At 44.2% G+C, this 12694-nt stretch overlaps 1 protein-coding gene across 1 annotated transcript in view; it reads right to left on the bottom strand.

Annotated features, from left to right (window-relative positions):
* Nucleotides 1–12694, bottom strand: part of LOC141197775 (uncharacterized) — a 79002-nt gene that overhangs the window by 34274 nt on the left and 32034 nt on the right. Inside the window, exon 7 of the mRNA XM_073662863.1 lies at nucleotides 10870–12296. Within this exon, the coding sequence (XP_073518964.1) occupies nucleotides 10870–12296 (1427 nt within the window). The remainder of the gene's footprint in view (nucleotides 1–10869; nucleotides 12297–12694) is intronic.

Raw genomic sequence — 12694 nt, 5'->3', positions numbered from 1 at the left:
ACTGTCTGCTACTATTTCTGTTAGGAGGTGTCCCATTTTCCTCCCAGTCCTTAGTACTTGTAGGGATTCCTTCCCCACATCTATAGGTCTCCGTACAGACTAGCTTAGGACTTTAGCAGGTCTGATCGCAGGATCAGGTTCCCTGTTACATCGTAGGGATTCAGCTGAGTTCTATCGTAGGGACAGATCTCCTCTCTTTCCTTAGCTCTGGTAGCAGAACATAACAGTAAGTCCAGCCTGCAAATTCTCTAAGGAAAGATTTTTCTGTTCCATCATGGTGTCGGTTCAGGATTTGGCTCATCGCCTGCAGGGACTCTCTCTGGAGGTGGCCGAGCTCCGTCAGCACGTAACTGTCCTGGAGCACATTTCTTGAAGCCTAAGGTATGTTTGCCGGATTTATTTTTTGGTGAACACCGAGAATTTTTTTCATTTAAAAATGCTTGCTTATTGTATTTTCGTTTGAGACCCAAGTCCTCTGGGGATGAATCCCAGCGCATAGGGTTCATAATGTCACTTTTGCGCAAAGAGCCTCAGGAGTGGGCCTTTTCTTTGCAACCTAGTGATACATGCTTCAGATCAGTGGATAGTTTTTTTTCTGCTTTGGGACTATTATATGATGATCCTGACCGTGTCGCATCAGCTGAGACTGAGTTGAGACGTTTGAAACAGGGATCAGGTAATGTGGAAAAATATTGTACTCATTTCCGTCGTTGGTCTACTCAAACAGGGTGGAACGATTCTGTTCTGAAAAGTCTATTTCTTGCTGGGCTCAATGAAAGGGTTAAAGACCTGCTAATTGCTTATCCTACACCTGAAGATTTGCAACAGGCTATGCAATTAGCTATACGGGTGGATAGGAGACTGCGTGCAAGGGTTAATGAGAGCAAATCCTCTGCTATGTCAGTTTCTGGTTATGAGAATGTGTCTACTAACAGTGGTGAACCGATGGAGATTGGATCGGTGGCACCTCGCTCTCAAGAAAAAGACCGTAGATTTTCTGAAGGCTTGTGTTTCTATTGTGGAAAATCTGGTCATTTGATTAAAGGCTGTGAGCTTCGTATGAAGAAAGAAAAAAAAATGGTCAGTCATGCCCGTATTGCCTGTTTAAATTCCAAGGGTGTATTTTTAGCTGCTTCCACGATTGCTCAGGAAAAATTCATGGAATTTCGGGTGTTTGTTGATTGTGGGTCTACTCTGAATGTAATTGATGGGGGATTCTTGGAAAGACTCAATTTAAAACCCGAACCTTTATCATCCCCCATTGCTGTGGTTTCTGTGGATGGTTCCCCTTTGAAGAATATTACTCTCAAGGTCTGTGAATTTCCTCTCACTATTAATGGTGTTCACCATGAGAAATTGGATTTGGTAGTTTTGAATAACTTGCCTTCTCCAGTAATATTGGGATTGCCCTGGTTAAAATTTCACAATCCTGTACTGGATTGGTCTACCAGTGAAATTAAATCCTGGAGCCATAAATGTTATGACAAGTGATGTAACGGGCGTATTGCAGCTTTGGATAGGGGAGAATTGCCTGTTCCTATTCAGGATTTTTGGAGAGTTTTTTCTGAGAAGGAATCGCAGGTTTTGCCTCCCCATAGAGACTATGATTGTTCTATTGAATTTGTCCCTGGAGCGACTCTTCCTAAAAGTCGTTTATTTAACCTTACTATTCCTGAGAGGAAGGCTTTGGAGGAATACATACAGACAAGTTTGGCCGCCGGTCACATTAGGCCCTCTAAGTCTCCTGTGGCGGTTGGATTTTTTTTTGTAAAAAAAAAGGACGGCGGTTTACGTCCTTGTCTGGATTTTCGTGAGATTAACAAAATTACTGTACACAATCCTTACCCACTGCCATTGATTCCTGATCTGTTTAACCAGTTAATGGGGGCCAAGTGGTTCTCTAAAATTGACCTTAAGGGGGCATACAATCTGTTGCGCATGAAGGAGGGTGACGAATGGAAGACTGCTTTTAACACTCCTGTGGGTCATTTTGAGAATCTGGTTATGCCTTTTGGTCTTACTAATGCTCCTGCATTTTTTCAGAATCTTATTAATGATATCCTTAGACCTTTGATCGGCAAAAATGTGGTTGTGTATTTGGATGACATTTTGATTTATTCACCGGATCTGGAGTCTCATTGGCGGAGCGTACGTGAGGTATTACAGTTATTAATGGACAATTCGCTTTTTGCTAAGCTGGAGAAATGTGAGTTCGCTGTACAGAGAATTAGTTTTTTGGGTTACATTATCTCCAGCGAAGGTTTTGAGATGGACCCGGTTAAAGTTCAAGCTGTACAGGAATGGCCTAGGCCTATTGGTTTGAAATCGATACAGAGGTTTTTAGGTTTCGCCAATTATTACAGAAAATTCATAAAATTTTTTTCTAGTATTGTCAAACCTCTGACCGATCTCACCAGGAAAGGTGCTGATGCGGTTCAGTGGTCTTCTGAGGCCATTGAAGCTTTTGTGTATCTCAAGGAGAGGTTCACCTCTGCTCCCATCCTTATGCAGCCTGATGTGACTAAGCCGTTTTTGGTTGAGGTTGATGCTTCCTCTGTGGGGGTTGGCGCAGTATTGTCTCAGGATAACGGGGATGGATTACATCCCTGTGCCTTTTTTTCAAAAATTTTTTCGGAGACTGAACTGAATTACGATATTGGTAATCGGGAATGATTGGCTATTAAACTCGCATTTGAACACTGGCGCCACTTCTTGGAAGGTGCGGAATTTCCCGTTCAGGTTCTTACGGATCATAAAAATCTGATATATCTTGATGCTGCCAAACGCCTGAATGCCCGTCAGGCTAGGTGGGCACTGTTTTTCTCGCGGTTTAATTTCTCCGTTACTTACATCCCTGGTACTAAGAATGTTAAGGCGGATGCCTTGTCTCGCAGTTTTTCTCCCATAGTCGGTGCTGAGAAAGAGGAGAACATTTTACAAGAAGGTGTTGTGATAGCTGCTTTGGACTCCGTTTTGGAAGATGAGATTCTTAAAGCACAGGAGAATGCCCCATCTAACACTCCTCATGGGAGGTTGTTTGTGCCTGGGACCGTTAGGAGAGATTTGTTTGTTGAGTGTCACGAGTCTCGGTTGGCAGGTCATCCCGGAATCTCTGAGACCAAGAGACTGGTGGGTCGCAGTTTTTGGTGGCCTGGATGGCAGAAGGAGGTCATTAAGTGGGTGCGTCAATGTACTATATGTACTAGATCTAAGTCCTCACATACTCCTGCTGCGGGGTTGCTTTGTCCTTTGGAGGTTCCCAGTGCTCCTTGGACACATTTGGCTATGGACTTTAAAACTGACCTTCCCCCATCTGAGGGTTTTACTGTCATCTGGGTGGTCGTGGACCGTTTTAGCAAGATGTGTCACTTGGTTCCCTTCGTCAAACTGCCCTGCGCTAAAACTCTCGCTAAGGCCTTTGTCAAGTAAATTGTCAGACTTCATGGCGTTCCTACTGACATTGTTTCTGATAGGGGTCCTCAATTCGTGGCTCGTTTTTGGCGTGCCTTTTGTGACAGGTTGGGAATTCATTTGTCGTTCTCGTCCGGATATCATCCTGAATCTAATGGCCAGACAGAAAGGAAAAACCAGGATGTTGAGCAGTTCTTGCGTTGTTTTGTGGCAGACAATCAAGAGGGGTGGTCTGAGTTTCTGCCACTTGCTGAATTTGCTCTGAACAATCATACATCTTCTTCTGCTAGTGGTTCGCCTTTTTTTGTTGTTCTGGGAGACATCCGTCGTTTGGGTCGTTCTCCAAGTTGGGATCTGCCGTGCCTGAGGAGGAGAATTTTTCCGGTGATTTGGAGAGAGTTTGGACGGATGTGCGTGGTAATCTTCAGGAGGCCAACAGAAAATCTAAAGACTACTTTGATAGGAAACGACAGGAGGCTTTGTTCGCTGTTGGTGACATGGTTTGGTTGTCCTCTAGGAATCTGCGGTTGAGGATTCCTTCTAAGAAATTGGTTCCCAAGTTTGTAGGGCCCTTTAAGGTGCTTCAGGTTGTCAACCAATCTGCTGTTAGGTTGGAGGTTCCTACCTCCTGGAGAATTAATCCGGTATTTCATGTCTCTCTGTTAAAAAAAGCTGTTGTGTCGGATTGTGACGCCTCTGCCTCTGTTCCTCCGGTGGTGGAGGACGGGGAATATGAAATTTCTCGCATCCTTAACTCTAGACGGTATAGAGGTAGTTTGCAGTATCTTGTGGCCTGGAAAGGTTTCGGACCCGAGGATAACTCTTGGGTGAGGTCAGATGATGTTTCCACGTCCAGACTTATCAGAGCGTTTCACAGGAGATTTCCTGATAAGCCTGGTCCTAGGGGATCCGGAGGATCCTCTTAGAAGGGGGGGTACTGTTAGAACCTTGCTCTTAGGTTTTTTCCTTTGCTGGTCACATGACCTTGTTGGCCTATTTAATCCTGCTCCGCCCTTCTGGCTTTGCTGGACTTCATTGTATAACTACTTTCTAGCTAGCCTGTGCTCTGTATCTAACTCTGTTAGTTTGCTTGGTCTACGGACCTCTATGTTCTATATATTTTGTTTGTTCAACTGTCTGCTACTATTTCTGTTAGGAGGTGTCCCATTTTCCTCCCAGTCCTTAGTACTTGTAGGGATTCCTTCCCCACATCTATAGGTCTCCGTACAGACTAGCTTAGGACTTTAGCAGGTCTGATCGCAGGATCAGGTTCCCTGTTACATCGTAGGGATTCAGCTGAGTTCTATCGTAGGGACAGATCTCCTCTCTTTCCTTAGCTCTGGTAGCAGAACATAACACCTGGTATGCGTGGCACCCCTCATCCCCAATCCCGGTATGCGTGGCACCCCTCATCCCCAATCCTGGTATGCGTGGCACCCCTCATCCCCAATCCTGGTATGCGTGGCACCCCTCATCCCTATTCTGCTATGCGTGGCACCCCTCATCCCCAATCCTGGTATGTGTGGCACCCCTCATCCCCAATCCTGGTATGCGTGGCACCCCTCATCCCCTATCCTGGTATGCGTGGCACCCCTCATCCCCAATCCTGGTATGCGTGGCACCCCTCATCCCTATTCTGCTATGCGTGGCACCCCTCATCCCTATTCTGCTATGCGTGGCACCCCTCATCCCCAATCCCGGTATGCGTGTCACCCCTCATCCCCAATCCCAGTATGCGTGTCACTCCTCATCCCCAATCCTGGTGTGCGTGGCACCCCTCATCCCCAATCCCGGTATGCGTGGCACCCCTCATCCCCAATCCCAGTATGCGTGGCACCCCTCATCCCCAATCCTGGTATGCTTGGCACCCCTCATCCCTATTCTGGCATGCATGGCACCCCTCATCCCCAATCCTGGTATGCATGGCACCCCTCATCCCCAATCCTGGTATGCATGGCACCCCTCATCCCCAATCCTGGTATGCGTGTCACCCCTCATCCCCAATCCCGGTATGCGTGGCACCCCTCATCCCTATTCTGGTATGCATGGCTCCCCTCATCCCTATTCTGGTATGCATGGCTCCCCTAATCCCGGTATGCGTGGCACCCCTCACCCCCCCACTATACACACATCCCCAAAAAAATAAACAGTTAAACTCACCTTTCTTCTCTATACTCCAGCGCTGCAGCGTCCTGTTCTGCCGGGGGAGGAGTGCGGCGCCGGAGCACCGCGCTGTCCGGCGCCATTTTGCTCAAGACACACTGTAAATGTGTCTTCAGTAAAATGGCGCCGGATAGCGCTATGCGCACGCGCCGATCCGACGTCTCACTCCGTCCCCGGTCTCCGCTGAAGAGAGGCGCCGCGGCAACGCTCTTCCCGGTCAGGTAAGTATGTAAGTATGGCGCCGGAGATCGCAGTGTGCGTTCAGTGCCTACGCATACCGCGATCTCCAACGCCATATACTCCTCTTACCTGTAAAGGCTGGATGCGGTCTTCTGTCTGGAGCCAGACTGCGCGTCACACATGCGCAGTCTATCGAGGCTTCGGACAGAGACACGCATGCAGTGTTATATTATAGATAGATATATATATATATATATATATATATATATATACACACACACAGTACAGACCAAAAGTTTGGATACACCTTCTCATTTAAAGATTTTTCTGTATTTTCATGACTATGAAAATTGTACATTCACACTGAAGGCATCAAAACTATGAATTAACACATGTGGAATTATATACTTAACAAAAAAGTGTGAAACAACTGAAAATATGTCTTATATTCTAGGTTCTTCAAAGTAGCCACCTTTTGCTTTGATGACTGCTTTGCACACTTTTGGCATTCTCTTGATGAGCTTCAAGAGGTAGTCACCGGAAATGGTCTTCCAACAATCTTGAAGGAGTTCCCAGAGATGCTTAGCACATAGCCGGGGTAGCCACCTTTTGCTTTGATGACTGCTTTGCACACTCTTGATGAGCTTCAAGAGGTAGTCACCGGAAATGGTTTTTACTTCACAGGTCTGCCCTGTCAGGTTTAATAAGTGGGATTTTTTGCCTTATAAATGGGGTTGGGACCATCAGTTGTGTTGTGCAGAAGTCTGGTGGATACACAGCTGATAGTCCTACTGAATAGACTGTTAGAATTTGTATTATGGCAAGAAAAAAGCAGCTAAGTAAAGAAAAACGAGTGGCCATCATTACTTTAAGAAATGAAGGTCAGTCAGTGTGAAAAATTGGGAAAACTTTGAAAGTGTCCCCAAGTGCAGTTGCAAAAACCATCAAGCGCTACAAAGAAACTGGCTCACATGAGGACCGCCCCAGGAAAGGAAGACCAAGAGTCACCTCTGCTTCTGAGGATAAGTTTATCCGAGTCACCAGCCTCAGATATCGCAGGTTAACAGCAGCTCAGATTAGAGACCAGGTCAATGCCAAACAGAGTTCTAGCAGCAGACACATCTCTACAACAACTGTTAAGAGGAGACTTTGTGCAGCAGGCCTTCATGGTAAAATAGCTGCTAGGAAACCACTGCTAAGGAGAGGCAACAAGCAGAAGAGACTTGTTTGGGCTAAAGAACACAAGGAATGGACATTAGACCAGTGGAAATCTGTGCTTTGGTCCGATGAGTCCAAATTTGAGATCTTTGCTTGCAACCACCATGTTTTTGTGCGACACAGAAAAGGTGATCGGATGGACTCTACATGCCTGGCTTCCACCGTGAAGCATGGAGGAGGAGGTGTGATGGTGTGGGGGTGCTTTGCTGGTGACACTGTTGGGGATTTATTCAAAATTGAAGGCATACTGAACCGGCATGGCTACCACAGCATCTTGCAGCGTCATGCTATTCCATCCGGTTTGCGTTTAGTTGGACCATCATTTATTTTTCAACAGGACAATGACCCCAAACACACCTCCAGGCAGTGTAAGGGCTATTTAACCAAGAAGCAGTGTGATGGGGTGCTATGCCAGATGACCTGGCCTCCACAGTCACCAGACCTGAACCCAATCGAGATGGTTTGGGGTGAGCTGGACCGCAGAGTGAAGGCAAAAGGGCCAACAAGTGCTAAGCATCTCTGGGAACTCCTTCAAGATTGTTGGAAGACCATTTCCGGTGACTACCACTTGAAGCTCATCAAGAGAATGCCAAGAGTGTGCAAAGCAGTCATCAAAGCAAAAGGTGGCTACTTTGAAGAACCTAGAATATAAGACATATTTTCAGTTGTTTCACACTTTTTTGTTAAGTATATAATTCCACATGTGTTAATTCATAGTTTTGATGCCTTCAGTGTGAATGTGCAATTTTCATAGTCATGAAAATACAGAAAAATCTTTAAATGAGAAGGTGTGTCAAAACTTTTGGACTGTACTGTGTATATATATTTTATATATATATATATATATATATATACAGTGCCTACAAGTAGTATTCAACCCCCTGCAGATTTAGCTGGTTTGGTAAGATGCAAATAAGTTAGAGCCTTCAAACTGCAAACGAGAGTAGGTGTTATGAACAGAAGCATAAATCTTACAAACCAAAAAGTTATGTTGCTCAGTTGAATTTTATTAAATTTTAAACATAAAAGTGTGGGTCAATTATTATACAACCCCTATGTTTAATATTTTGTGGAATAATCCTTGTTTGCAATTACAGCTAATAATCGTCTTTTATAAGACCTGATCAGGCCGGCACAGGTCTGTGGAGTTATCTTGGCCCACTCCTCCATGCAGATCTTCTCCAAGTTATCTAGGTTCTTTGGGTGTCTCATGTGGACTTTATTCTTGAGCTCCTTCCACAAGTTTTCAATTGGGTTAAGGTCAGGAGACTGACTAGGCCACTCCAACACCTTGACTTTTTCCCTCTTGAACCAGGCCTTGGTTTTCGTGGCTGTGTGCTTTGGGTCGTTGTCTTGTTGGAAGATGAAATTACGACCCATCTTAAGATCCTTGATGGAGGAGCGGAGGTTCTTGGCCAAAATCTCCAGGTAGGCCGTGCTATCCATCTTCCCATGGATGCGGACCAGATGGCCAGGCCCCTTGGCTGAGAAACAGCCCCACAGCATGATGCTGCCACCACCATGCTTGACTGTAGGGATGGTATTCTTGGGGTCGTATGCAGTGCCATCCAGTCTCCAAATGTCACGTGTGTGGTTGGCACCAAAGATCTCGATCTTGGTCTCATCAGACCATAGAACCTTGAACCAGTCTGTCTCAGAGTCCTCCAAGTGATCATGAGCAAACTGTAGACGAGCCTTGACATGACACTTTGAAAGTAAAGGTACCTTACGGGCTCGTCTGGAACGGAGACCATTGCGGTGGAGTACGTTACTTATGGTATTGACTGAAACCAATGTCCCCACTGCCATGAGATCTTCCCGGAGCTCCTTCCTTGTTGTCCTTGGGTTAGCCTTGACTCTTCGGAAAAGCCTGGCCTCGGCACGGGAGGACACTTTCAAAGGCTGTCCAGGCCGTGGAAGGCTAACAGTAGTTCCATAAGCCTTCCACTTACGGGTGATGCTCCCAACAGTGGAGACAGGTAGGCCCAACTCCTTGGAAAGGGTTTTGTACCCCTTGCCAGCCTTGTGACCCTCCACGATCTTGTCTCTGATGGCCTTGGAATGCTCCTTTGTCTTTCCCATGTTGACCATGTCTGAGTGCTGTTCACAAGTTTGGTGAGGGTCTTAAATAGTCAGAAAAGGCTGGCAAAAGAGATCTTTAATCCACACATGTGAAGCTCATTATTCTTGGTGCCTGAACTACTTCTTAATACTTTAGGGGGACCAAACAGAATTCTTGTGGTTTGAGGGGTTGAATAATAAATGACACTCTGAATTAACTTTTTATGTTTTAAAAAAAAAAAAAAAAAAAAAAAAATTTGCTGCAGTGCATTTCCCACTTCCAGGCTGATCTACAGTACAAATGTCACAATGCCAATTTAATTCCGCATGTGTCAACCAGCTAAATCTGCAGGGGGTTGAATACTACTTGTAGGCACTGTATATATATATATATATATATATGCATAACATGGAATATGGTACTAGAGAAAGAAACAGAGATTATATCTAATAATAAACAATAAGGCTATAAAGCATCAGTATCCCGTCTGGTTCCATGTAACGGCATATGGGCGGAATAAGGTGAGCCGGATTAGTCACGCCTAACTAAATCAAACAGTCTATACAGATGAGAAAAAGTCAAATGTCATTAACCTGATCTTCAGAGAGTTTCTGTCTCTTGGTGCGTTGTGTACTTTGCCATCTGGCAGGAGCCATCGGAATTTGGGGATTCTGCAGCCATTCTAGTAAATCCACCATTGGAAGCTCAAAAGTTCCTAAAAAGTTAGCAAGATCACCAGGTCTGCGGAATATTGTGATTTTCCCTTCTTTGAAAGCTATCAGTTGGAAGAGGAAAATCCATTTGTAAGCAATGTCTCTTTCCTTAAGATGGAATAATAAGGGTTGCAGAGCTCTTCTCAATTGCAGTGTGTGCCTTGCAAGGTGTGGGAGCAATAGGATTTGAGATCCTGAGAAGTTAATGGCTCTCTTCTGTCTGGTTGCAGCCATAGTAGCTCCTTTTATTTTATAAAAGTGAGCTCTGCAAATAACATCTCTGGGATGCGAGTCCATTGATGGTTTGGGGCCTAGCGCTCTGTGTAAACGGTCTAGCTCAATTGAGTTTGCTTCATTGTCACCCAAAAGTTCCAGAAACAGTTTTTGTACTGTACAGTCTAATTCAGACGTATTTATACATTCCGGCGAACCGCAGATGCGGACGTTGTTCCGCTGGTTGCGGGTTTTAAGTCCTCCAGCCCAGATGTTAACTCCTCCAACCTAGATGTGTGGCTGGAAATGATATCCCTATGGGCTTGTAGCTCTTTTAGTACACTTTCCTGAGACTTCTCCACCTCCTCAACCCGTAATGTGAACTCTGTCTTTTCCTGCGAATGAACCCCTCCAGATCTTTTTTGGTGGGGAAGGCCTTAACTAATGTGAGCAGTCCGGGGGAGCTGCCAGCGTTATTTAGTATCTAGTGCTTCTGCCGTGGGATGGGGTGTTTGAGTTTAAGAAGTGATCCATATTGCTCGAATTGCCCTCTGCACTGGTAGCCAGCTTGGCAAGTCTTCTGGCTTTTCCCATAAATGTTTGGGACCAATAACTGTTTGATAGTGGCTGTAATGGAGGATTAGTCACGGAGCTGCAGGTGCGCACGTCTTACTCGTCCACCAGCAGGCTCCACCCCCCCCCGAGTGTTTTATTTTAACGAGGCAAGACATGAGGAATGACAAAGGGTTGTCCTAGTAATGGACAACCCCTTTCAAGAAAATTACATTTTTGGTTAAAACATTTCCTACATTCTGAATATGAAAAAGGCTTCTCGCCTGTGTGACTTCTCTGATGTTCATAAAGAGTCAATTTCTGTGCATAACATTTCCTTCATTAAGAACATGAAACAGGCTTCTCCCCTGTGTGAGTTCTCTGGTGTATAACAAGATACCATTTATGGTTAAAATATTTCCCACATTCTGAACAGAAAAAAGGCTTCTCCCCTGTGTGAGTTCTCTGGTGTCTAACCAAATCTGATTTCTGGTTAAAACATTTCCCACATTCTGAACATGAAAAAGGCTTCTCCCCTGTGTGAGTTCTCTGGTGGCGATAAAGATGCGCTTTCAGGTTAAAACATTTCCCACATTCTGAACATGAAAAAGGCTTCTGTCCTGTGTGGGATCTCTGGTGCATAACTAAATCTGATTTCCGGTTAAAACATTTCCCACATTCTGAACACGAAAAAGGCTTCTCCCCTGTGTGGGATCTTTGGTGTATAATAAGATTCGATTTCTGTTTAAAACATTTCCCACATTCTGAACAAGAAAAAGGTTTCTCCCCTGTGTGAGTTATTTGGTGCTTAACAAGAGATGATTTCCATAAAAAACATTTCCCACATTCTGAACATGAAAATGGCTTCTCCCCTGTGTGAGTTTTCTGGTGACGAACAAGATCTGATTTCTGGTTATAACATTTCCCACATTCTGAACATGAAAAAAGCTCCTCCCCTGTGTGAGTTGTCTGGTGCTTAACCAAATGTGATTTCCGGCTAAAACTTTTCCCACATTCTGAATAGGAAAAAGTCTTCTCCCCTGCATGGGATCTTTGGTGCTTAACAAAAGATGATTTCCATAAAAAACATTTCCCGCATTCTGAACAGGAAAAAGGCTTCTCCCCTGTGTGGGTTCTCTGGTGATTAACCAAAATTGATTTATGGTTAAAACATTTCCCACATTCTGAACATAAAAAAGGCTTCTCCCCTGTGTGGGTTCTCTGGTGATTAACCAAAACTGATTTATGGTTGAAACATTTCCCACATTCTGAACATAAAAAAGGCTTCTCTCCTGTGTGAGTTCTCTGGTGCCTAACCAAAGCTGATTTACGGTTAAAACATTTCCCACATTCTGAACATAAAAAAGGCTTCTCCCCTGTGTGGATTCTCTGGTGATTAACCAGTTCTGATTTCTGTTTAAAACATTTCCCACACTTGGAACATGAAAATCTTTTCTCCGCTGTGTGGATTTTTTGATGTTTAAGAAAAAACTTTTTGAGGGGAAAACTATTTCCATATTTTGAACAAGTATATGGCTTCTTTGATTTAGGAGCAGTTCGTTTTTTAATGCTTATTTTGTGACTTTGATTTTCCTTAGTAGTCGATAATGAATCAGAAGACAGAACCTGTTTCAAAGGATCAGATGACAGATCTTTGCTGGGCAGGGATGATGGTATATCTGGAGTAATGGCATTCAGTTTAATTGTAACCTGTGGGATCTCAAGATCATCTGATTTAAAAATTGAAGATGTCAGCTGTCCCTCTGATCTCCTGGTACAGTCATCTGCCAAGATAAAATATAATTTAATTTTATATTTTTAAACATTTCTACTTAAAATGTATGTAAAAATGGCAGGTTATGTAAAAATATTGAATTATTCACCAAGACAATGACAGTTCACAGTCTGATAGAAAACCTCATGTTCAACTGTTGGTTCATTCTGCTCCCCAAATATGGAATAAAAAGCCACAAAAAAGTTATGTAGGCAAAAATAATACCAAAAAAACTTCTACTCATCTCATAAAAAAACAAGTCCCCACTCAGATCCATCATCTGTCAATGTAAAACACTGAGGTTACTTACCGGGTAGCTGTTTTTTTCCAGAATCCATAACAGCACACTTGAGATTCCACTGTGCAAGAACAGGAAACTTACTGAAATAAAAGGGTAATACCTCTCCC

Source organism: Phyllobates terribilis, unplaced genomic scaffold (genome assembly GCF_046119375.1).
Source record: "Phyllobates terribilis strain yellow unplaced genomic scaffold, ASM4611937v1 Scaffold_86__1_contigs__length_6382490, whole genome shotgun sequence".
NCBI classification, from domain to species: Eukaryota; Metazoa; Chordata; class Amphibia; order Anura; family Dendrobatidae; genus Phyllobates; species Phyllobates terribilis.
This window is presented reverse-complemented; position numbering and strand designations above follow the sequence as displayed.